The sequence below is a fragment of the Alligator mississippiensis genome, chromosome 13, assembly GCF_030867095.1.
Source record: "Alligator mississippiensis isolate rAllMis1 chromosome 13, rAllMis1, whole genome shotgun sequence".
NCBI classification, from domain to species: domain Eukaryota; kingdom Metazoa; phylum Chordata; order Crocodylia; family Alligatoridae; genus Alligator; species Alligator mississippiensis.
Genome location: NC_081836.1, coordinates 21,009,027 through 21,035,668, shown reverse-complemented (window position 1 = coordinate 21,035,668; position 26,642 = coordinate 21,009,027). Strand labels below are relative to the sequence as shown.

At 46.4% G+C, this 26,642-nt stretch overlaps 1 protein-coding gene across 5 annotated transcripts in view; it reads right to left on the bottom strand.

Moving 5' to 3' along the window:
* The window catches only part of GTF3C1 (general transcription factor IIIC subunit 1), a 163,786-nt gene extending 147,516 nt beyond the window's left edge, over positions 1 to 16,270 (bottom strand). For 3 of the 5 annotated variants that reach the window (XM_019482373.2, XM_006270521.4, XM_019482374.2), the window contains exons 1-4: positions 15,960 to 16,266; positions 13,156 to 13,365; positions 6,623 to 6,799; positions 304 to 447 (exon numbers count right to left, since the gene is read on the bottom strand). In XM_019482373.2, the coding sequence (XP_019337918.1) occupies positions 304 to 447; positions 6,623 to 6,799; positions 13,156 to 13,365; positions 15,960 to 16,180 (752 nt within the window). In that variant the 5' untranslated portion in view covers positions 16,181 to 16,266. Of the gene's footprint in view, positions 1 to 303; positions 448 to 6,622; positions 6,800 to 13,155; positions 13,366 to 15,959 lie in introns of all 5 variants that reach the window. The other 2 variants (XM_014605761.3, XM_014605759.3) reach the window with 2 other exon arrangements.
* Between the last annotated feature and the right edge of the window lie 10,372 nt (positions 16,271 to 26,642).

The following is a 26,642-nucleotide window of genomic DNA, read 5'->3' as shown; positions in this document are numbered from 1 at the left end:
GATGTTGCTTAAAGAAATAAGGCATTAAAAAACCCCCACAACTTAGCCTTTAGAACTACCTGCAAAAAGGGTGAAGTGTCTGTGGTGAGAAAACAGGTACTTTACAGTCCATGGCTAGAGGAAAAAAATCCCATCCTGTATATGTAACATCTATTTCTGAAAGTTCAAATTGCTAGATGATTTAATCAGGCACTGCTTCCAGAAAGCAGCAATGCCGCAGTGGCATCAAGACATTTCTTAACAGTAGGAAATTACACAAGCCATCCTGAAAAAAAAAAATCTCTGAACATCTGTGGTACGAACCTATCCACATGAAAGCGGTTCAGAAGCAGAAGAATAGAGTGCTGCTGAGCTCCACTTGGTAGCCTTATAACATGGGACTGCAGTGAAATGAGACCATTTTTGTCTAACACTCTTCTATGATAATGAAGTTTCCCAGCATCTACCCTACGGAAGACATTTATAAATATCACGTTAGATTCTGCAAATAAAGAATGTATGTATATACACAGGATCTGTCATCCCAATATTCTTTACTTTACAAATGACAAAACTATATTAAAAGAACATTAAGATTGATAAGTTAAGCACTGAAATATTAGGACATGACAAAACAAAGGGTGCTTGCACAACTTTCATTCAACTCTTTTGTGTATACATTATTTTTCATAGAATTCATAGACATTAGGGCTAGAAAGGATCTCGGAAGATCATTGAGTCCAGCCCCCTGCCCGAAGGGCAGGAAGTCAGCTGGGGTCATAGGATCCCAGCAAGATAAACATCCAATTTACTCTTGAAGGTGTTCAATGTAGGTGCTTGAACCACCTCTGGTGGCAGGCTATTCCAGACCTTGGGGGCTCAGACAGTAAAGAAATTCTTCCTTATGTCCAGCCTGAAACGGTCTTACAGTAGTATATAACCGTTCGACCTCGTCATCCCTTGGGGCACTCTGGTGAACAAACGTTCCCCCAGATACTGGTGGTCACCCCTGATAAACTTGTAGGTGGCCATCAAATCACCCCTGAGCCTGCGCTTCACCAGGCTAAAGAGCCCCATGGCTCTCAGCCTGTCATCGTAAGGTCTGTTTTCCTGACCTCCGATCATGCGCGTGGCTCTTCTCTGGACTCTCTCAAGCTTCTTCGCATGCTTTTTGAATCGTGGAGCCCAAAACTGGATGCAGTACTCCAGCTGTGGCCTCACCAAGGCCGAGTACAATGGGAGAATGACGTCCCGGGATTTGCTTGAGAAGCATCTACGGATGGAAGCCAGCGTTTTGCTCGCTTTACTAGCCGCAGCATCGCATTGCAGGCTCATGTTCATCTTGTGGTCACTGATGACCCCAGAGTCTCTTTCTTCCATAGAGCTAGCCAGTGTAGCACTGCTGAGCCTATAAGGATACTGCAGGTTTTTCCTCCCAAGGTGGAGAACCTTTCATTTTTCAGTGTTAAACACCATCAGGCTCTCAGCCGCCCATTTCCTGAGCCTGTCCAGGTCAGCCTGGATCGCCCCTGTCTTCTGGTGTGGATGCTTTGCCCCAAAGTTTGGTGTCATCAACGAACTTGGCCAGTCCGCTTCTGACTCCAATGTCCACATCATTGCTGTTCAACAAGGAGAAATGCAAAGTGCTGCACCTAGGGAGGAAAAATGTCCCTACAGCCTAGGGAATGACCTGCTGGGTGGCACGGAAGTGGAAAGGGATCTTGGAGTCCTAGTGGACTCCAAGATGAACATGAGTCGGCAGTGTGATGAAGCCATCAGAAAAGCCAATGGCACTTTATCGTGCATCAGCAGATGCATGACGAATAGATCCAAGGAGGTGATACTTCCCCTCTATCGGGCGCTGGTCAGACCGCAGCTGGTGTACTGTGTGAAATTCTGGGCGCCACACTTCAAGAGGAATGCGGATAACCTGGAGAGTCCAGAGAAGGGCCACTCATATGGTTAAGGGCCTGCAGACCAAGCCCTACGAGGAGAGGCTAGAGAACCTGGACCTTCTCAGCCTCCGCAAGAGAAGGTTGAGAGGCGACCTTGTGGCTGCCTATAAGTTCATCACGGGGGCACAGAAGGGAATTGGTGAGGTTTTATTCACCAAGGCACCCCCGGGGGTTACAAGAAATAATGGCCACAAGCTAGCAGAGAGCAGATTTAGATTGGACATTAGGAAGAACTTCAGAGTTCGACTGGCCAAGGTCTGGAACGGGCTCCCAAGGGAGGTGGTGCTCTCCCCTACCCTGGGGGTCTTCAAGAGGAGGTTAGATAAGCATCTAGCTGGGGTCATCTAGACCCAGCACTCTTTCCTGCCTATGCAGGGGGTCGGACTCGATGATCTATTGAGGTCCCTTCCAACCCTAACATCTATGAATCATTAATGTAGATGTTGAACAGTATGGGTCCAAGGACAGATCCTTGGGGGACCCCACTGGTCACAGGGCACCATGATGATTGACTTCCATTAATTACCACCCTCTAGGTCTGACCACAGAGCCAATTTTCCAGCCAGCAGATCGTGGTGGACCCAACGCCACAATTGGCCAGTTTTGCCAAGAGGTGATCATGGGATACCAGGTCAAAGGCTTTTCTGAAGTCAAGATATATGACATCAATCTCTTCTCCCTTGTCCAGGTGATAGGTCACCTGGTCATAGAAGGAAATGAGATTGGTCAAGCAAGACCTACCCGCAACAAACCTGTGCTGGCTATCCGTCAGGATGTTGGTGTCGGCCAGTCCATTAAGGATGGCCTCTTTAATAAACTTTTCTAAGATCTTCCCTGGGATAGAAGTCAGGCTGATGGGCCTATAGTTTGCCGGATCCACTTTCCTCCCTTTCTTGAAGACAGGCACCACATTGGCATTCTTCCAGTCTTTGGGCGCTCTGGTGTAGTGCCAGGAGCTTTCATGCCAGGGCCTGAGCTACGATGCTTGCCAGCTCCTTGAGTACCCTGGGGTGTAGACTGTCGGAGCCAGCTGACTTGAAAATATCCAGTCTCTCAAGGTGTTCCTTCACGAGGTCAGTATCGATGGAGGGCAGGGGATCTCACTCACCCGGACCTCCCCGTCCTGTAGTGGGCATGGGCATTCCAAGGGACCAATGAAAGACCGACACAAAGTACCCATTTAATAGGTTGGCTTTCTCCTGGGCATCAGTTGTCCCATCTGGTTCAGCAGGGGTCCAATGTTGCCCTTGCTTTTCCTCCAGCTCCCCACATATCTGAAAAAGGACTTTTTATTGTCCTTGATGCTTGAAGCTAGTTGGAGTTCAGTTGCAGCCTTGGCTTTCCTGGTTTGCTCCCTGCAGGACTGGACCAGTGCAGAATATTCCTCCTTGGAGGTGAATCCCATCCTCCATCCTTTGTAGGCCTTTCTTTTTAGCCTCAGGAGGTCTGCTAGATCCCTGGAGAGTTGGGGGGGCTGCTGTGCCCTCTTGCTGCCTCTCCTCCGAGATGGAATAGAATTAGCTTGTGCATTGAGGATCGCTCCCTTGAAGAGCAACCACTCTTCCTGGACTCCCCTCCCCCTGGGGTCATGGTCCCTTAGGGCCTCACTGACGAGGCTCCTGAGCTTGTCAAAGTCGGCTTCCCTGAAGTCAAGGACTTCTGTGTTGCTAATTTGCCAGCTTTACGGCAGATGGTGAAGGTGATCAGCTCATGGTCACTGTCACCCAGCTTCCCATCAATCACTAGGTCGCCGATTAGGTCATTCCCAGTAGCCAGCACCAGGTCGAGCAGCGCTTTACCTCTCGTTAGCCCGTAGACTTCTTGAGTCAGGTAGAGGTCATCCACGCACGATAGGAAGCTTTGCGACTGCTCGTATTTTGCTGAGTGATCTTCCCAGAAGATGTCTGGGCAATTGAACTTACCCATGACAACCATGGTCCTGGAGCATGCGGCCTCAGCCAGTTCCCGGACAAACTCCTGGTCAAGCTCTTTGCTTTGGGTGGGAGGTCTGTAGTAGACGCCCACCATTGTGGCCCCTGTGCCGTGTTCCCCATGGATTTTAACCCAGAGGGTCTCCAGTCGTCCACCCTGGTCATCATCAGCTTGCAGGGATGTGTATCTTTTCTTAACATAGAGAGCTACACCCCTGCACCTTTTATCTACTCGATCACTCCTGTACAGGGTATAGCCATCTATACCCATGGTCCAGTCATGGGTGGAGCCCCACCAGGTCTCCGTTATCCCTATGATGTTGTAATTATTTGCGTTAAGCTGGAGGACGAGTTCCTCCTGCTTATTCCCCAAGCTCCTGGCATTTGTGTACAGGCAGGCAAGTGTCCCCTTGGGGGCTCTTGCCTTGCCCACAGGTTGTACCAGGGGTGGGCTCCCTTAAGTGCCTTAGTCTGCTGGCTCTGCAAGGGTTGCTCAGTGGGCCAGCAGTGGCGGTAGTCCCCCTGGCCCCCAGAGGGCTTAGTTTAAAGCCCAGTGGAGCAGGTCAGCCAGTCTGGCTGAGAGGAGCCTCCTCCCCAGGGAAGAGAATCATAGAAGTAGGGTCGGAAGGGACCTTGTAGATCTTCAAGTCCGACCCCCTGCTTGGGCAGGAGGAAAACTGGGCTCAAGTGACCCCAGCCAGGTAGGCATCGAGCTGCTTCTTAAAGACCCCCAGGGTAGGAGCCAGCACCACTTCCCATGGAAGCTGGTTCCAGATCCTAGCTGCCCTAACTGTGAAGTAGTTCCTACGGATGTCTAATCTAAACCTACTCTCCAACAACTTTTGGCCGTTATTCCTTGTTATCCTGGGGGGCGCTAGGGGAAACAAGATCTCCCCCAAACCCTTCTGGTCCCCCCTGGTGAGTTTATAGATGGTCACAAGGTCCCCCCTCTGCCTTCTCTTGTGAAGGCTGAACAGGTTCAGGTCCCGTAGCCTCTCATTGTAGGGTCTGCCCTGCTGTCCACGGATCACGTGTGTGGCCCTCCTCTGGACCCTCTCAATGTTGTCCACATCCCTCTTGAAGTAGGGTGCCCAGAACTGGACACAGTACTCCAGCTGTGGCCTGACCAGTGTCACGTAGAGGGGGAGGGAGGATCACCTCCTTGGCCCTACTTGAGATGCACAATAGGGTCCGGTTGACCCTGCCGACCGTGACCTCACACTGTCGGCCCATGTTCATCCTGGAGTCAATAACGACTCCAAGATCCCTTTCTGCCTCCGTGCTCTCAAGAAGGGAGTTTCCCATCTTATAAGTGTGCTGCCGGTTACCACTGCACAAGTGCAGTACCTGCACTTGTCAGTATTGAAACCCGTCCTGTTTTTGTTAGGCCACCCCTGCAACCTATCCAGGTCTTGTTGCAGTCTTTCCCTCCCTACTAGCGTGCCCACCTCACCCCAAATTATGGTATCATCAGCAAATTTGAACAGGTTGCTTTTCACCGTCGTCCAAATCGCTGATAAAGAAATTGAACAGTGCGGGCCCAAGGACCGAGCCCTGGGGGACTCCGCTGCCTACTTCCCCCCAGGTCGAATATGACCCATCCACCACTATCCTCTGAATACGACCCTTCAGCCAATTAGCAATCCACTTGACTGTGTAGGCATCAATGCCACAGTCGCCTAGTTTTTTAATGAGGATGGGGTGGTCGACAGTGTCAAAGGCCTTGCTGAAGTCCAGAAAGACTACATCCATGGCGACACCTGCATCCAATGCTTTTGTGACCTTATCATAGAAGGCAATCAGGTTGGTCTGACATGACCTGCCCCTAATGAAATCGTGCTGGTTGGTGGAAGCCATCTCTTCCCAGCAGCTCGCTGCCTCTCTCACCAAAGAGCAGGCTGTGGTCATGGAAGCCAAAGCGTTCCCGATGACACCAGCACTGCAGTCTTTGGTTTACTACCTGGATCCTCCTCAGCCTATAGCCCGAGACTGGGAGGATTGAAGAAAACACCACCTGCACCCCCAGATCCTTTAGCCCCGCTCCCGAATCCCTGTAGCGCCTCATGACCCGGCTGGGAGCACTCCGAGTTGTGTCATTGGTGCCCACATGAATAAGAAGCATGGGATAGTGGTCTGTGGGCTGGAGGAGCTTAGGGATCGTCTCCGCAATGTCTCAGATGTGGGCCCCTGGGAAGCAACAGACTTCCTGGGCTAAGGGGTCGGGGTGGCAGATTATCCCCTCAGTCCTCCTGAGGATGGAGTCTCCCACAACAAACACTTTATGTTTGGTCTTGGGGAGAGTGGGGGTGGTAGCTGCAGTTGACCCTGTGTTGCCTGAGGGAGCTGGCAACTCAGCAGGCTCTGCTGGGGCTGCAAGAGGTTCATACATTTTAACTTCTTTAATGCCATGACTACATACTAGTATCTCTACCAGGCACAGGAAGTGAATCAGGGTCATGTATCAAACAAAGTTCTTGTTTGTAAAACCCCAATTGTTGTACAAATAGAGAGAGAACCAGAGGAAGGGAACAGATGCTGTCCTGATAAACTGGATCCTATCCTTGCTCAGTGTTTTTTCCAGGAGGCTGCCTAAGTCACTTATCCCTCCAACATTACAACAAAACATTCCTGACACAGGGAACACTTTGTCCAAAGCAGAGAGATCACAAAACATTAGGGCCAGAGACTTGGAGGTAAGGTATAAGAATTTACTTACCTTTGACTTAATTTATACAGAGCAGCAAGTGCTGAACTTACTTGAAAGCTCCACTATGTAAATCTCTTTGAAGCTCCCCTTGCCATCTAGCACGACCTAGTCGTTCCAAAATGCAGTAAGAGAAATCTGGGAGTTTTAAGTCTGGATCCCCCTCCCAGCCAATCAAGGCTCTATACCGCAGATCCTGGGAGGCAACAATGACTAGTTTCTCTCCCCACCTACAAAACAGAAACAAGAATAAGAGAGAAATTGGGCTCCCAGAAATCCTCAGTCTAACCACTCCTCCTGTTCCTTTTCAGGATAAAAAAAAATGATCCATAAGAGATCACTCTGACTTTTCACAAGGCTGAATTACATGTCATGCTCAAGTATACAAAAAAAATCCCATGATATCAGCAATATGAAGACACAATACCACTCTGTAAAAAGACATTCTTTGGTTTTATAACACCCCTCTTTAAACGCTGAAGTGATAGATTGAAAGTTAGTCAAAGTCATTAAAGCAAGCTGATTTGTGTATTCACAAGTCAATAACATAATTAACAGAAGTAAACTTGCAGCATTTAGGAAGATTTAGTTATACAATCTAAGTCATATATGGAAGGATTATCTGGCAACCAAGAAATTTACTAATGTGAATATGAGGAGCCAGCAGGAGTGAAGTAACTCAGTTGGCAGAGGAAAGAGGTCTGAAACCACAGACAAGTTTTGAGTGCAGAGACATCCAAATTCTGCCAGCAAAAGTTTGTAAACTAAACAGACTCTGCTATATACTTCAGCACAGCAGAGGCCAAGTGGCTTCACTAGCTGCCAAAGTGCAAGTAGATAACTGATGAATTGCTTCTGCCAAGCCTCTGACATTGAATTACAATTTAACCAGCCTTGATTAGATAGTAGCAGGGAGGTATACGCTGATTGCAGCACATTCCAACACAGCATAGCAAGCATGCATTTTTCATTTCAAGCAATACCAACACTTCAAAAACCAAAAGGATTTAACAAAAGACTTGTGCCATTTGCATCACTCAAATGGCTTACATGCATTACTCATGCACATTATAAGTTGGGCTGCCCTGCAGGGTAGATAAATATTTTTTAAGCATCCTGATAAATTTCATATTGTTTAGTTTAGACCTCTTTACAGCCAGCCACACATTGATAGCAAAAATTAAATACATCCAGAAGGATATGACTTTTTCCATTTTGTTCTTCATTTAATGGTTACTACATACATAAATGTCTTATAGAAAAGAACTCTTCCATGACACACAGAAAGTAACCCACTGTATTAAAAAAGTGACATGAATCTTGGGCACAAACTTGTGGCCCAAAATAACGTTTGTTATGGATCTTCAATGCATCTGTGAACTGGGGGCAGCACAGTACCCTGTGATTGGAAAAAAGTAAATGTAATACCTGTAGTCAGAGAAGGGGGGAAATGACAAGCAAAAATAGGACCACTGATTTGATTTCAATATTATTTGAGACATAAACATAGCAAAGAAGAAAAGAATCAAGGATATAGCAACAAATACAAAAGGGACAAAATGCAACATGGTTTTATCTATGGAAGATTAATTTCTAAGTCAAGGACAGTATAGCAGACTCGATTTGAATTTATGCACATCGTTTGGTAGTGCCTTTTAGGAAAAAAGCTAAACTGGAGAAAACAGGGATTAAGGCTATAATTGTAAACTGGTGGGAAGGAGCTGGGTAACAGACTACAATGGTTTATGCTGACAGGGGCATTACTAGGTTGCAGAGATGTTTTTAGTGGTGTTCCCTAGGGATTTTATTGGGAACCATCCTATTTAACATTGAAGTTAGAGACTTTTGTGCAAAACCTAGATGTTTACTTACAAAATCTATGATGACACTAAACATGTGTCGGAAGGGGAGCAGATGGGAATGTGGAGGAATACTGCCAATATGGATGAAGGGGAATAATTATACAGAGAGAATTACATAAAACTTTGTGGAGTGGAGCAATAGAAATAGTTAGGCCCCATCTAGGATACTGTATACAATTCTGGCCACCTAGATTCAAAAGAAGATTAAATGGAACAGGATTAAACTGGAGCAGGGATAGAAAAGGACTACTAGGAAGGTTAGGGAAGTGGACAGAATATAACTTGTGAGAAAAGATTAAAAGAGCACAGCTCATCTACCCTTGTAAAATAAAGGTTGGATAGGGGGTTGTGACTACTCTTTATAAACTAAATACTTTCACAGCATAAATATGAGGGAGAGATTTAAATTTAAGAATAACATCAGCACAAGATCAAGTGGACCCAAATGGGTCACAACAATTTTAGACTGGAGATTACAAACAGATTTGTGACTATTAGAGAAGCAAAGTTTTAGAATGATTTTCCAGAAAGGTAGTGGTAGCCAGGAGTGCTAATGTACATTAAAACAGTACTTCACAAATCTGCAGACTGGAAAGTATGGCAGGGGTTGTTCTTGCTGTAGTAACCCAAATGTGTCAGATGGATTTAAGCATCTGGCATCTCTATGCAGGGATTGAAAAAAAGCCTGATCTCTGGGTGGAAGGTCCAGAGAAATCCCATGATTCAGGGCTTCTCTGCTACCTATAACAGCATGAAAGAAATTCAAACCCCAATTAATACATTATTTGGCTTCTAAGCTTTTTCAGTCCTCCTTCCTCTAAAGTACTGAACAACAGCCCTAGCTAGAGTACACTGGGGTGCACTGATACTCATAATGGTACACGGAAACCTCTAAGATGCCTATGTGGTATGTCAGACTCCCTGTCATTTGGAATCAGAAACCTGCCCCCACATATGGGTGTGGGTTTTTTGACGGGGGGTGGGGAGGGAGGTGGAAGGGGGCAAGAGGAGAAGGGTTCTTTTTGCTGTTGTTTGGCGAGTAGAGGGGGGGCGGGGGTTACTTTCCTCTGTAGTGCAGAACATGATCCTCTTTCTAGGATCACCTAAGCGTATTTTAACCCAAATAACATACTATCATTGCTGCGTCATGTCCACAACTTTCCAATATTGTGAGATCCTTCTGAATTATGTTCACATCCTCTGTGTTTGCAATCCTTCACAGTTTTGTATAATCTACAAATTTGCTCAAGATTTCTATGCCAGCACCCAAAACATTAACATGACAAATAGCATGGGGCTTAGGAGAGGCTCCATTTGAAACTGCCTCCCATTCTGACCTGGATCCATTAAACATTACCCTTTACTTGCAGCTATTGAGCCACTTATCTATCCATCAATCTTACAGTAGTTTTGTCCAACCCACATTTCTCCAATCTGTCTATGAGAAGGTAATGTAAAACCTTGTCAAAGGCCTTGCTAAGTTCAGACGCACTATAGCCACAGCATTCCCTTCATCCACCCAAGTAGTTATTTTGCCCAAGAAGGAAATCAAGTTTGTTTGAAGCTATTTGTTTTTCATAAATCCATGCTGTCTACTTGTGATCAGCATTTCTTCTTCCAGATGCTTGCAAATGACCTTCCTTAGGATATGTTCCAGTAACTTCCCATGAATTGAGATGAGGCTAACCAATCTGTAGTTCCCTGGGTCCCTTTTTAAAGACGGCACTATATTGGTCCTTTTCCAGTCCTCTGGTACCTCACCCATCTTCCACAATTTCATGTAATACATGGACAAGGGCTCAGAAACCTCTCCTGCCAGTTCTTTTAGTACCCTGGGATGAAGTTAATGCAGCCCTGATGATCTGAATTCATTCAGACCCATCAAAAGCTCTCTGTCTCATTTGTTATCTCCTCACTCAGCTTGCATCCTCCCTTACCCAGGTATCCTTATTAGATATCTGGCTGCAGCTTAATCTTTTTGTGAAGACTGAGGCAAAGTAGCTCTTGAGTAGCTTTGCCTTCTTTGCATCTTCTGTTAGGTAGAGGCGCACTGATACATTGGTCCGATATTTGATTGGTACTGCTATAAAGAAAATTGGTTGCATCGGAAATCAGCCCAATGGGGCTGATAATTTGGCCAATAAATGCTCATGAGTGCATACAGCTGCAGTGCAGCATGCAGGCAGCGAGAAGCAGAGCCTGGCAGCATGGAGAGCTGCCTCCAGCTAGTAAGTCTGTTATAATGGAAGGGGAGGGAGGAAGGAAGGGGCATGGGGGGGTAGATCAACCCCACCTGCAGTGAGAGAGGGGGCAGGGGCAGGCACTGCCCAGCTGGGGTGGGGTGGCTCCTGCCACTGCTTGCACCCTAGGAAGCTGGGGGCATGTGCCTCTTGATCTACATGGGGCAGGGTGGGCAGGCTGTAGCTGTGGGCTGGACCTGGGGCTGCACAGGGCTCTTCTCGCCAGGGGCCGGGCTCGGGGCAGGGGCTACAGAGGGGGCTGTAGCCACCCCAAATTTTACCATAGTTCCCTCCAAGCGCAGCCCTGGCTCAACCCCCACCTCCCCCCCATACACCGGGAAGAGCCAGGTCTGTGCCAGGCAGGCAGGTGGAGGTGGCAGTGTTGGGAGGGAACTACGGTGAAATTTGAGGTGGCTGCAGCCCCCTCTTGCCCCACCCCATGCAGATATGGGGGCATAGCACCCCAGGAGGGAAGGGGGGGGCAAAGCAGCAGTGGGAGCCGCCCCCCTCCCCCCGAGTGCCCTGCCCTGCCCCATCCGGGCAGCGCCTGCCCCCGACACATCCCTCACCACAAAGGGGGGGGGGGGGGGGTTGATTTAACCCCACACACCCCTTTCTTCCCCACTCCTCTTCCACCACAACGGACTTACCAGAGGAAGGCAGCTCTCCATACTGCTATGCTGTATCGGTAATAGGATCAGTATTGGCCGATATTCCTCCTTAAAAATCGGATATTGGTATCAGCCCCCAAAATCTCTAATCGGTGCACCCGTACTGTTAGGAGTTCCCCTTGGTTTGTTAACAGAGGACCCACAGCTTCCTTGGTCCTTCTTTTCTGAGCAGTATACTTAAAGAACCTCTTCTTGTTGACCTTAACCTCCTTTACCAGGTGCAGCTTTATCTTTGCCTTCCGGATGCTGTCCCTGAAGATTCTGGCTATTTGCAGGTATGTTTCCTTGGTAACCACTGCCTGTTTTTGAGGCATTTTAGGAGCTCCTTGTGCAGCCATTTTGGTCTCTTGCTAGTCTTCTTGCGCTTTCATTGTGTCAGGACAGTTTCTTGTTGGGCTTCCAATACTGTGGCCTTTAGAAGCTCCCAAACTTCCTGGGCACCTTTATCTTTCATCTATCTTCCCACAGCACTATGCCTATTCACAACTTGAGTCAGATGAAATCTACCTTTTTGAAATCTAGTGTCCTAATTTTGCTAACTTCATGCTTTTTCTGTTGCAGGATCTGGAATTCTATTGTATTGTGATTGCTTCTTCCCAAATTATCCAGTACCTTCACATCCTATACCAGTTCTTGCCTGTTGGTCAGGATAAGATCTCCATGCATCTGACTCCCAGGTCCTCCAAGGCAAGACAGTAGGCCAGACAAAGTGTTTTCTCATCCATACACATTTTTTCAGGTTTGAAACAGATGGAAGATTATACAAATTTAACCTAGCAATCAACAGTTTCCCTCCAGTTCATGTTCAAAAGGATTTTCTGTAAAATTTATAACCTGGCCATACATGGTCAGATTTTCTGGAAGCCAGAAAGACTGCACACAATCCTCAAAGTTATTTCTTCCATACTGCATATTTCAATGTCTTTCTCCAAACTGCAAAGATTCTACAATGTTTCAAAAAAACTGAAAAATAAATTTGTGTCGTTTAAACTGAATATTTTCCACTAATTCTCTCAGAAACAGCTAAACCTTTTCTCTGAAAATTCTTTAAAGAAAAAAAGAAAAGAAAAGGAAGCTGCCATGACATGGGCACTAAAGTTTGGTAATGTTGCAACAACTGAAACAGAAGTATTTGTGTTAATTGAGTGTCCTTGTGATAGAGTAAAATATGAACCTTTGAATGAGCTAAATTTTGAGGGGGAAAGCATAGCTGTTTGCAAGTATTTGAATAGCACAGATAACAAGGAAGAAGAAAATTTATTTAGGGTGAAATGAGTGAAAAATAAAATAGGTAGAAAAGTTTATAATAATTGAAATTAGAGGCCACAGATTTAACTCAGATTCAGTAAAGTAACTTCAGTCACTCCTGTGTTTTAGCAAGTGTGAGGAGAGGGACTGCTTGAAAACCCAAGCCACTAGAAATCTCAGAGCATTGTTTTGAAGATGTATCTGCACTCTATCTACAGCAAAAAGCTCTTTCTAAAGAGATCCAAGGAACGACGACTTGCATTTGAAAGCTTGTCTAACTTTATCTCAACAACACAGTTGGTCCAATGAAATCACCCTAAGAAATCCTTGCCTATCATTTACTTACCAGACCATCATAGCTACATCACTTACAATACCATCCACAGCAAACAGGTTTTTTTATATGGACCTTCCTCCGTGATTTATACATATCTAAACAATGAAACAAGGCCAAAGGAAGTCAAGGAGCCACACATTTAACCTCTTTTAAAAGGGAATTGTTTCAGAATAGCAGGGCAATTAACTTTTAAAATAGAACATTCTCAAATACTGTAATCTTACTTACTGTTCATAAGCTTCTGTGTAATTATAACAAGGCTTCAAATCCTTAGTTCTGATTTGATCAGTAATATTTATTCTCTCATTAAAGTGCTGACATGAACCCTGAATGCCATCTTTATTATCCAAAATCATATGCACAGGATAAATATCATCTAGAGGGACAGGGTCTCTCTTTGTCTCCAATATTCCTGTTTCAAGATCAATTTCTTCATATCTAAAAGTCAAAGCAGAGAGTGAGCCAATATTTATAATTTTAAAGTTATCAGCCAAAAGAAACTTAAATCTTTGTTAGTCACTGAAATGCTGCAGCAGTCTTAACAGAAGTCTTGCAAAGAAATATGAATTAAAAATCTTACAGATGTTGAAGCTAGAAACACAGGAAAATAAAATGGGGAGTTACACTTTTCAGACAAGATAAAATGACAAGTCAAACCTTTTCAACATTTGGACATATTGTAAAGGCCTATTTATTCTTTCAATTTTACCCTGAGGTGACAGGAGCAAAGCCATACGTTTCTTAGAAGGAAAACAATATTCACTTCTGTCATATTAATTTGACCCTATTTTCTGTATGTATATATATTTTGTGTTTTAGATGGGCATATTGGATTAACCCAGAGCTAAAATGACAAGAGACCTCAGCACTAATGCTCAGTGTTGCAGTGTCTATTGGAATTCACAGTCCTGAGTTAAGCACCTAAGATCCCAGTACAATACATGAGGAGAATTAGATGCCTAAGAATGGGAGCCACCAAAACTAGTAGTAATCTGATGATATTATTTCATAGGCCCTGCATTGTGTTGGGGGAGGGGGGGGGGGCGTAAAGGAGTCCTAGGTTCTGACCCCTACTTAAAAAACATGTATACATTTCACATGAAAAGATGTTGGGTAAAATAAGAAATTGGATAAAGTAAATAAGTAGTTCTTGGGAATTCCCAAATAAATGCCTCAGCCACCACATTAGTTATATGTACTGTTGCCCTCTTTGGCTCAATGTTCTTTAAGTATTCCATAAAAATATCAAAACAATCTCAGCAGAAGGATCAAGAGTGCGCCTGTTCCTGCAGAGCTTTTAGCTTACGGTTACTGCACTCTCCTCAGAGGTTAGAATCCCCTCAGAAAGCAGTGTTCCACTTCCTGGGTGAGCATTCTAACAACTGAGTTATTACATGGGGGAGAGGCGTTACAGAATCTCCTCTGGCCCCGCTTGAAGGAAAGCAACAAGCACTGTTGCATTCTACAAAAAGTCTGATTTGATAGCTGTGCTCCCAGAATACCTTTCTGAGTGGCCCCTGTAGCAAGAGATGGAGACGAATATCTTGAAAACAAATTCATTTGGGATGCAGGCACAAGACAGATTTGACAACATTAGATGCTCAAGCACCTGGCAAACTATTGGAAAAGCCCAGCATCCAAATTTTAGACATCTCAAGAACTTTAGTGTTGAAAACTTATGCAACTACAGTCTTTAGGCAGAAAGACAACAGCAGAGTACAAATGTGGATTTTAATTCTGAACTTCAGCAAATTCATACTATAAGGTTTTGCTGGTTTAGTTGTGTCGATCACAGACATGAAAAGATGACATATCCAACACAATGGTTATGCCAGCAAAACCTCAGGTGTAGATGTCAATGATAAATCCCTCTGATTTCTTGAATAAGACAATTTATAATGGTAGGAAAAACTTTCTCTTGGCATAAGTTGCTGCTTCACTACATGGTTCTGACAGCACAGCAGTGCCAATAGAACTGTATAAACAAGGTTTTGCAGTACAGACAGGCCCTAAAAAACACCAGATCTCCAGAATCACAACCTTTCACAGGCGAGCCTATGAGCTTCTTTTCATCAGTCTACTGGATACAAAAAATCATGGACTAAATATAGACATTGGATTTATTACATTATAACCTGTTTAACATCTGACTCCCCAGGTAAACCCTCCACTTTTTACTAGCTATATTCATTCCCTTCCATTGACTACAGCTACATTCTTTCCCCTCCCTCACCCACCCCCCCCCAACCTCTCTCTCATCTATTGACCACCTCAATATACATTTTAACTAACTGGCTTTCTTGCATACTACTGGCATCTGGCTGTTTTACTACATCCAGGAAGAACACAGACCATCTGCAGACACTTCCTCTGCCCGATGAAGGGCAATTGTACCCAAAAGCTTGCAAAGAAGAATGTTTCCAACTGTTTGAGTCGGTCTAATAAAAGACATCAGATTTACTTAAATAACCTTGTCCACCTATGTTCTTAGACCAACATGGCTACAACCTACACCCCTGACAACTTTGTCTGCAACTTTAAGATGGGGGGGGGGGGGGGGGGGGGGGAGGAGAAGGGGGAAGAATCCAAGGAGAGGCAAAGGATAGGGAACCAAATACATGAGTAACCACTGTCCCTTGCATGTGTGGCTTGACTGTTGCATCCAGCATATGTTACTTTATTTCAGAATATTCTAGACCAAGCTGTAGCATTGAGTGGATCCACTTGATCCTCAGCCACCAAAGATTTTTTTTTTTTTTTATGTTTTTTTCCACCCAGAAAGCCATGAGCTCCACGGAAGCTGCTGGGCATCTCTCTTGATTCCCCCAAAGAAAGAGGTGGTCCTTCCCAACCACAGGAGACAGCAGGGACAGGGCCGCACTTGCGGGCTCCAGTTCACAGGCGCCTTTCCGAGGCGTGCATTGGCACACCCTGTGCCCCGGCCCCGCCGGGAGAACTATCCGCACACCATCCCCCAACTAACACACGCTGCTGCCTGGGGCGGGCGGGACGCTGCCTGCCCCTTTCCTCACCGGTCATGCAGGCGGAGCGGGGGGCGTTCGCTGGGTAAGAGGTGGAAGCTGAGGTCGGCGCGGGTACTGAGCGTAGCCCACAGAAGCTGCTGGGTGGAGGGCTCCACAGTCAACGGGAAGGGCGGAAGACGGGTCCCCAGGCGGTGCCACAAAGTGCCCAGCGTAATCCCATCCAGGCCCTCTAGAGCCACCTCGTCCAACAGGGCCCAAAATGCCTCCATACCGCCGCAGCGGCGCGGAATCCAACCAGCGCTGCCGCCACCGCAAACTGCAAGGAAGAAGAAGAGGGGAGCGCACGCACTTCTACTTCCGGGTTTGTAACTTGTAGCTCCGGAAATGAGGTAACTCCTTGCGACGGTAACCCAGGAAACTGGTAAATAGGGAGCGCGGTGGTTAGGGTTATGGTAGTAAGTCTGTGGGGTGAGGTGGGAGTGAGCGCGGGAGGCCTGGGTGGGCTGAACAGCGCCCCGTGGGCGGGGGGTGGTAGGGGGTCCTAGTGCGGGCCGGGAGGGGCTGCAGGAAGCCGGGCGGGGAAGCGCGGGCGTAGGGAGGCGGTGGGCTCGGCTCGGCTCGGCTCGGCGGCGGTGGTGGTGGTCTCTGGGGTATGTGCCCTTGATTTCCAGCTCCAGCAGCTGTGCCGTCTGCCTTCCTCCCGCGCAAGCTATCCGACAGTTTTAGCGTCCGGCTAAATAGATCGAAGGCTTATCTTTTCCCGGTCAGCCCGATAGGTCCGGTAACGTTGTGGGCCTTGTCCCAAACCGCAGATAAGCAATATGAGAAAGGAAGGGATTTGCATTTCCTGGAAATTTCAGGGGATAACTATTGAATTTGTAGGATTATGTTATGAGAGAGAGCTTGCAAGGTAGGAGAAACAACAATTAATTATTTCTTCATAGAACACTAAACAAAATACATATTTCACTAAGTTATTTTTGTCAGCGTGTAAAAAAGTATCTAGGTAGGTATTATCTTTAGCTGTGCTTTTTAGCTGCTACAGGAAATGGGACAAACTGGATGGAAGGGATACTACTCACAAGGGGATAAAAGCGGCATAAGATGTGTGTGTAGGCTTTTGATATGATTGAGAAATATTGGTGACACTTTAGAACCATCATCCTATATTAGAACTATTGTGGAAAGCCTGTCATTTGAATTATATTCTTGTACTCTGTTCTTGAATTCTGTTCTTGTTCAGTTGTCAGCCAAACCCTAGTTTCTGAAAGTTTATTTGCCTCATGTTGCATTTCTTTTCAGTCCCTCTTAGAGAGTAACACGTACTGCATATCAAAGTGATGGTGCCATTTGATGTCTTGCTGGCAAAAGAGCAGCAGGGTTTCAAAGAGAAGTACAAATTTCCTCTCACAACCAGTCCTGGGGGAAACAAGCAGCATGTAAGTTTTACTGTTTAGCCCCAAACTGGAAGCTGGTTTCTTTCTCAGGTGCTTAGGAAGAGAAGCCAAGTGGGCTTGTGGAGCTTTAAACTGCTACTTCCTCTTCTCCTCAGTTAGTCAAGGAGAGCTTTCAATGTTGTGATAGTATAATCACTTTGAGCTCCTACTTTTAGTTGGATAAGGCTATAGTGGCAATATTGTTTAATATTTTCCCTAGAAATAAGATATAGAAAAGTTTCTAGACCACAAATCTTCATCAAAAATATAACATTTATACATTTTATTATTTTATTTTGCTGTGCAATTTCCCTTTCCCCCTACCATTCCATTCCAAAACAATTGTTTTTGTAGTTAAAAAATAGAACAAAAATATTTAAGTGGGAATATAGTCATATAACAGTAATATCAACAAAACATGATTGCACATGTGTTATTTTGCTACTGGTGTAATTCACCTTTTATCTCATAGTATACATCAGCTCAGCATACAGCATCTTGTGAAACTGTACTTTTGTATATTTTCTAGATGTTATAGAGCTTCTCAGAGCATCTCTTCTGAGGTCCAATTCAACTCTTGTTAAAATGAATAATAAAAATTAGGGGTGCCCCGATTAAAGATTTTCTTGGCTGACACCAATAGCCAATTATTCACCAGGTATATCGGCCAAGACTGATCCAATAACTGATTTATAGGAGCACAGCCAGGCAGCATGGAGAGTAGCTCCCTGAAGGTAAATCTGTGGTGGGGGGGAGGGGAACGGGCATGGGGGTGCAAATCGAGGCCTTCATAGGGAGGGAGGGAGGGAGGGAGACAGGGACAGGGGCTGGGGAGTGTTGCCCAGTCAGGGTGGTGAATGGGACCCTGGGGCTGGGTGGGGAGCAGGACAGAGCCATGGGCGGCTTATCCAGGGGATCAGTGTCCTGGCACTATCCCCACCACCATTTTTTAAGTGCCAGGACACCGATCCACTGGATGAGCCTCCCACGGCTCTGTCCTGCTCCCCACCCCAGCCCCTGGGTCCCATTCACCACCTAGAACAAAAGAGGTGACATTCCCCCTGTATGCGGCACTGGTCAGCCCGCAGTTGGAGTACTGTGTCCAGTTTTGGGTGCCACACTTCAAGAGGGATGCAGGGAATCTGGAGAGGGTCCAGAGGAGGGCCACTCATATGATTAGTGGCCTTCGTGATAGACACTTTGGGGGGAGGTTGAGAGAGCTGAATCTCTTCAGCCTTCACAAGAGATGGCTGAGGGGAGATCTTGTGGCCGCCTATAAATTTATTAGGGGAGGTCAACGGGGAATAGGTAACGCTCTGTTTACTAGGGCAACCCAGGGAGTGACTAGGAATAACGGGTGTAAACTAGTTGAGCGTGGATTTAGGTTAGATATTAGGAAAAAAATTTTCACAGTAAGGGTGGCCAGGATCTGGAATGGGCTTCCAAGAGAGGTGGTGCTATCACCTAGCTTTGGAGGTCTTCAAGAGGAGGCTAGATAGTCACCTGGCTGGGCTAACTGACCTCGGTCCTCTTTCCTGCCAGGGGTGGGGGGTCGGACACAATGATCCATTGTGGTCCCTTCCAACTCTACAATCTATGAATCTACCTAAGCCTAAACCCTAAAGCTTTAGTTTAAGCACTGCCGCCACCATTTTTAAGTGCAGGGATGCTTTTAGGAGTGGAGCTGAGTGGGGCGAGGGCGGAAGTAGGCTGCCCACTGCAGACTCAGGGCTCTCTGTCCTGCTACCTTTGCCCCGGGAGCCACACTCTGGCCATGCGTCCTCTGCCTACTTGGCAGCAGAAGTCACAACTCACCGCTCCTACTGCTGCCACTTGGGCAGGGGACACACAGCCAATGCAGGGTCCCCAGGGCAAAAGCAGCATGGGAGAGAGACCTGAGCCTACAGCAGGCAGCCCGCATCTGCTCCCCACACAAATCTGGGGGTGCACATGCCTCTCCTAGGGGTTGCACAGAGCAATAGGGAGCTGCTCCCTCTCCCCACCCCTCCCCCACACCCACTGGACAAGCTGCCTGTGGCCCCAGGTCCCATTCACTGCCCTTACTGGGCAGCGCCCCCAGCCCCTGCCCTTGCCCCATTCCCTCCTCACTGTGGGGACCTCAGTCTACTCCTCGCCACACCCCTTCCTTCCCCCATGCCCCTTCCCCTCCATAGACATACCCACAGGGCGCTGTTCTCCACGCTGCCCGGCTGCATTCCTGGCCACATGCATGCATGCAGCTGCATGCATGCATGTGGCATCTGGGGGCCCTGTCCAGAGGGCATATTATATTAATCAGTTAGAATTGTCAGCTACACCGGCCAAAAAAACCCAGTAGCTGATGATCCTAATTTTCCTTTTATTGGTGCTGATCTGATATGCAAATGATTTATCGGTGCACCTCTAATAAAAATTACATTGGCTTCAATAGAAGTTGGTTTAACCATGCTTAGAGGAACCACATTCCTGTTTCATTGTGAATCATAAAATAGAAATCAAATCATAGACTCTTTGGTACTCATTTGACAAAAAGGACAAAGGGAAGCTCTTTTCATCATTTAAAAATATGAACTCATTTCTTAGACTGACACGGCTACAATCAACACATGTGAACATATTTCTGACACATCTTTCTTTTTGCATACTGTAAATGCAGCACGTGGCTCCTCATTCAAGCCACTTTCTTTTTTCTGATGTGTATACTTTTATGCTGGAACAGCAATAAAACAATATGTTCTTATAAAGTAGGCCACTAGTGTGAACTATTTTAAGAGATTTAATTTTAAAAATAAGTTTGAATTATTTAATTTCTTGTTAGAGGAGATCCCATAGGAAGTGTAATGCTCCTGATTATCTGATAGTCGGATTTTCTTGAGTCCCCACCTAGTTAGGCCTCCCCTCAACTCACCTGCCATGACTTTGATGATAACAAATTGAATAGGAGAGGTTCAGTGTTGTTAATACAGGGGTCCCACTTGGGGTACTCACAGATTCGAGAGCACTTGATGAAGGGGGGCTCCACCTCCCCTACACCCCCAGCCACATGCCAGCCATCAATACTGAGACAGTGGGAAATGCTCCAGGAATCTGGCCTGATCCGGATTTTGACCTGAGGCAATCCTGACAACATTTCCTAGCCTTATCAGGATTGCTAGCTTGCCTCTTGCAGGCAAGGGGTTAACCTTTGGGTTAAGCCCTGACTTCAGGACTCCAATGTGTCCTGGTCCTAACTGTCCTTTCAACAAAAACAAAACAAAAAAATCCAACAACAACAAAAAAGAAAGAAATGAAGAGGAGCCTATTTTCTGAAGGATTGCCTCTTGCTGGCCAAGGCCCTTATTAGCCTGCAGGCAACTCTCTCAGCTCCCTAAAGCCGCTAGATTAGCTCATTAATTGAGGCTTCGCTCCCTAGCCTCAGGATCCCGAAACCTACTCGGCTCCATATAGTTTGAGCCCTGGATTTTGACATTTCCCTGCCTAGGTGTCCCTCGTCTATCACTGTCTCTGCCATAGCTAACGCAGAGACAGGCTCTCCCTCCTTCTCCCTGGCACTCTGGGTGTCTTTTAAATCTCCCGCAGTGGTGCCGGTGGCTGACATCATCAGCCTAGCGCCGCCCAATTTGATTGACAACTGGACCTTATAGTGCAGCGGCAGCGCCATGTGTCACCGTGGCTCTGCCATTTCCTGCCCAAGAGGTAAGTTTTTTGTTTTGCTGGGGGCTTGTTCAGCCAATTTGGGGTTCCTGGGGTTGCTCATAGGATCTTTCAGACCCCTTTTGTTACAGGAGGCAATACAGGAAAAGACCTGCAGCTCCTATGATTATTTCTTTTCACCTGACTGTGGCTTACTTACGTTTCCTTAGATTGTGTGCTCCTTGCATAAGGGACTTAAGTTTTTGGGAAGTATTCAGCACATAATTGGGCCTACCATAAATAGCTAATAATGTCAACCCTGTTCTCTGCAAGGATCATTTGCTATGTTTGCTGTTGAGGGTTTTAATACTTTTGAGCCTTAGAATACAGGCAACCCCTGCTTAGCGCTCTTAATTGGTTCCGGAAAAACCAAGTGCTAAGCGAAACGGTGTTAAGTGAAACCAATGCTCCCATTGAAATGAATGTAAGTAGAGATAATTTGTTCCTGAAGCTCCCCACTCATACTATAAAATTGCTGAAATACCCCACTAGTACTATAAAATCAATTAATTCAAACATCTAAATGTATGTAAATACTTTATTTAACATTTTGAACTTTGAAATAATGTATAAAATTACAAAATAATGAACTGTATACACAGATGCACTTTCAGTTTCACTTGTTGCTTTTTCAGCTTCCTTCAATGCTAAATCGGAGTTGTCAGGGTTAGTGTCAGTTTCAGGGGATTTTGAAGTGCTTGGCTGAGAATTTTTTTGAGGGCTGCAGGCATTGAAGCCAGAGTTGTGCACTTCCTGAAGAAGGAATCCATTAATAGCTGCACTTTGGTCGCCTTTTCTTCATAAAGCAGCCTGTAACAATTGACTTCATTGTTAACTCCTCTTGTAACTGCAGAACTGTGCTGCATGTCAGGGTCACTCTCATCAAAGTAGGAAAGAAAAACTTCAAGATGTTTGAAAGCTTCAGCCATGCCTTTGCTGGTTGAAGCCCTTGCTGGTTGAACATCTTCCTCGGCATCTTCCTCCTCTTCATGGCTTCTCTGCTGCTCTATTTGAATGAGGTCCTCATTGCTCAATTCCTCCCTGTTGGAATTGATCAATTCCTGAATGTCCTCAGGTTCAAGCCCATCAATTACAATTCTCCTTCCAAGCTCAACACTGTTGTCCTGAATTGTTACCACTGGTTCCTCAACCTCATGTGAATCCTGGACACAGTCTGCCCAAAGCTTTCACCAGATACCATTCATTGTTTTGGAGGCACCTTCATCCCAGGCACTTGAAATGTTATCTATTGCCTTGTGGATATTATAGCCGTTCCAAAATTTTTTTAGGGTTGGAGCACCCTCTCCTTCTGTAGCCCTGACTGCCTAGGTGAATGTTTTCCTTATGTAATGAGCCTTAAAGACAGTAATGACACTCTGGTCCATTGGCTGTATGATGTAGGTGGTATTTGGGGGCAGGAAAACAACTTTTACATTCACACTGAGGTCATCAAGTGTGGTAGGATGCCCTGGTGCATTGTCTAAAATGAGAAGTGTCTTGTGGGACAGATGCAGGGGTTTAGGTTGTAGCCGTGTTGGTCTAAGGACATAGGTAGACAAGGTTCCTTGGGTGAATTTGATATCTTTTATTAGACCAACCCAAATGTTTGGAGAATAGTTATTAAGCAAGCTTTCGGGTTCAAAAACCCTTCGTCAGGCTAAGGAAGTTTCAGCAGTTGGTGTGCGCTCTTCCTGGATGGAATGAAAAATAAACAAGCCAGGGGCTGGGCTGGGGAGTCAGTTGCCAGGCAGATTATAATGTATCAAAAATCCAATGTCTATGTTTAGTCCATGATCTCTAGTATCCAGGAGGTTGATGAAATGGAGCTCATAGGCTCGTCTCTGTTCTGGTGATGAGGCTGGCGAGGTTCAGTGCTTGTTTGAAGGCTAGGATGGGTGGCTCTGGGAAGATCTTTTTAAGAATAGGGCCTCTTTCTAGTATGGGTTGCAATTTTTTGAGGAATTTCCGTACAGGTTCAAGGGAGGGGTGATACGTCATAACCAGCAGTGTGCGATTTGTGGGTGTTTTTCTTCTGTACTGCAGCAGTTCTTCACATGGTATCCAGATGGCTCTTTCAAACGTGCGATCTACCTCTCTGGAGGAGTGTCCTTGCTGGGTGAAAGCCTTTTTAAGATTGGTGAGGTGGCAATCCCGGGTGTTCTCTTCAGTACAAATGCGGTGGTATCTGAGGGCTTGGCTGTATATCACAGCTTTTTTGGTGTGTTTAGGGTGATTGCTGGTTCTGTGCAGATATGTATGTTGGTCTGTGGGTTTATTGTATACTGTGGTCTGTATTTTACCCTTCTGGATACTGATCGTTGCGTCTAAAAAGGAGATGTTGGTGCTGGAGTATTCTAAAGGAAGTCAGATGGATGGTAAAAATGTTTCATGATCCTTTGTGCAAACTGCACAAGGTCTAATGGTTAAACTGTGAATTGCTTTTTTTTTCCTACAGTAGAAAAGCAGTGTCATAATAAGGAACAGTCTGGCTAAACGCTCGCTTTATGATGAGACTCGAGGCCTCCTGTTGGAACACACAAATTAACTCTTGCTCTGCACAGAGCTCATGTTACAACCATCATACTCGCTCATTGCCCTAGAGTTACACCAAGATACAAGGTTACTAAAAGGCATTAATTTTGCCGCAGTTCCTCTTTGAACTGCGCATGCAGCAGGCCTTTTGCCGCAGTTCCGTCTTAGAACTACGCATGTACTAAGCTTTGCAAAGAAGTATAACCAATCACGTATTGCCACGCTGGAACCTATTGTTCATGTTAGCTATAAAAATGAAACCTCGGGTGCGGCTCGGGGTCGACCTTGCTTTGAGCAACTAAGCTCCTTTGTCGAACTGTTTGCAAACAATAAACTCGAGTTGGACCCAGCCTGATTGTGTGACTCTCTCCTTGAGGTAAATTGGATTAGCCTCCAGGGGCATGAAACTAGCAGTTTGTGCAACAATTTGGCGAGCCAGCTAGGAGTAGCCCTTAGACCACCCCGGGGTCGGACGACAAGACCGGCAAAGGTGTCCGTGAAGTGGCCACCAGACCGCTTTTGGAGTCTGTCACGGTCACTGGGAATGTGAGTCGGGACACACGGGAGGTTAAAGGCGCGATCTCCATTGAATGAGTCAACCAGGCTGTGGGGGTCCAAAGAGACGGTGCCAGGGTGTTGGCGGAGTAAGTATTCGCTTTCCTTGTGTCTTTTGAGTAGTCTCTCGGGGACTTTGGGGTTCAGCATATAGGTCTGAATATTGGTCCCGGGGACTTTGGAGTTCAGCTGAATATTGGTTTGGAGTTCAGCTGAATATTGGTTTGAAGTTCAGCAAATAGGTCTGAATTTTGATTGACACAATGGGTTCGGGTAGCTCCCAAGAAGAAAACTCTGCAACCCCATTGGGATGCACGCTAAGAAACTTTAGTAAATTCAAAGGAGATTACGGGGTAGAAATGTCAAAGGGCAAATTGATTACTCTCTGTCAGTTAGAGTGGTCATCATTTGGAGTGGGGTGGCCGGATGCCAGTTCTTTCGATGTGAATCTGGCTAAGGCGGTGTGGGGGAGGAGGTAGGTCTGACTGAATAAATGTGCATCTGTGTATTTAGAAAAATGAGCCACTGACCAGGTCTGGGACTAAGGCTGAGTCTAGCCACCCCGATTCTGCCTGATAAGGTAGTGTCGAACGCAAGGGGGCTCAGCCGAAACCTCGTGACCCAGTGGACAGGTGTCTGATTGATTTTGTCTTTTCCAAATCCGTTGTCCCAGTATCGTCTGTCAAGGGCAGGAGTGAAAGAATCCCTTTTGTGTTTCCCTCCCTCCTTCCGCTATATGAGCCGGTGTCATAGATTTCATAGACATTAGGGCTGGAAGGGACCTCGGAAGATCATCGAGTCCAGCCCCCGCCCAAAGGGCAGGAAGTCAGCTGGGGTCATAGGATCCCAGCAAGATAAGCATCCAGTTTCATCTTGAAGGTGTTCAATGAAGGCGCTTGAACAACCTCTGGTGGCAGGCTGTTCCAGACTTTGGGGGCTCGGACAGTAAAGAAATTCTTCCTTATGTCCAGCCTGAAACGATCTTGTAGTAGTTTGTGACCATTCGACCTCGTCATCCCTTGGGGCGCTCTGGTGAACAAACGTTCCCCCAGATACTGGTGGTCACCCCTGGTAAACTTGTAGGTGGCCATCAGATCACCCCTGAGCCTGCGCTTTTCCAGGCTAAAGAGCCCCAGGGCTCTCAGCCTGTCGTCGTAGGGTCTGCTTCCCTGACCTCTGATCATCCGCGTGGCTCTTCTCTGGACTCTCTCAAGCTTGTCCACATCCTTTTTGAATTGTGGAGCCCAAAACTGGATGCAGTACTCCAGCTGCGGCCTCACTAAGGACGAGTACAGGGGGAGAATGACGTCCCGGTATTTGCTTGAGAAGCATCTATGGATGCAAGCCAGTGTTTTGGTAGCTTTACTAGCCACAGCATCGCATTGCAGGCTCATGTTCATCTTGTGGTCAATGATGACCCCCAAGTCTCTTTCTTCCATAGTGCTAGCCAACATAGCACCGCCGAGCCTATAAGGATGCTGTGGGTTTTTTTTCCCAAGGTGGAGAACCTTGCATTTATCGGCGTTGAACACCATCAGATTCTCGTCCACCCACTTGCCGAGCCTGTCCAGGTCAGCCTGGATCATCCGCCTGTCTTCTGGTGTGGATGCTTTGCCCCAAAGTTTGGTGTCATCTGTGAACTTGGCCAGTCCGCTTCTGACTCCAATGTCCACATCATTAATGAAGATGTTGAACAGTATGGGTCCAAGGACAGAGCCCTGGGGGACCCCACTGGTCACAGGACACCATGATGAATGACTTCCATCAATTACTACCCTCTGGGTCCGACCCCGGAGCCAATTTTCCAGCCAGTGGATCGTGGAGGACCCAAGGTGACAATTGGCCAGTTTCTCCAAGAGACGATCATGGGACACCAGATTGAAGGCTTTTTTGAAGTCAAGATATATGACATCAATCTCATCTCCCTTGTCCAGGTGATAGGTCACCTGGTCATAGAAGGAAATGAGATTGGTCAAGCAAGACCTACCCGCAACAAACCAGTGCTGGCTATCCTTTAAGATGTTGGCGTCGGCCAGTCCATTAAGGATGGCCTCCTTAATAAACTTTTCTAAGATCTTCCCTGGGATAGAAGTCAGGCTGATGGGCCTATAGTTAGCCAGATCCACTTTCCTCCCTTTCTTGAAGATAGGCACCACATTGGCCTTCTTCCAGTCTTCAGGCACTACACCAGAGCGCCAAGAGTTTTCAAAGATCTGCGCTAGAGGCTGGGCTATGATGCTCGCCAGCTCCTTGAGTACCCTGGGGTGAAAATTGTCAGGGCCGGCTGACTTGAAGGTATCCAGCTTCTCAAGATGTTCCTTCACGAAGTCAGCATTAATGGAGGGCAGTGGATCACCCTCACCCGGACTTCCCGGCCCTGTAGCGGGCATGGGCGTCCCATGGGGCTGATGAAAGACCGACGCAAAGTACCTATTTAATAGGTTGGCTTTTTCCTGGGTGTCAGTTGTCAGTTGCCCCATCTGGTTCAGCAGGGGTCCAACGTTGCCCCTGCTTT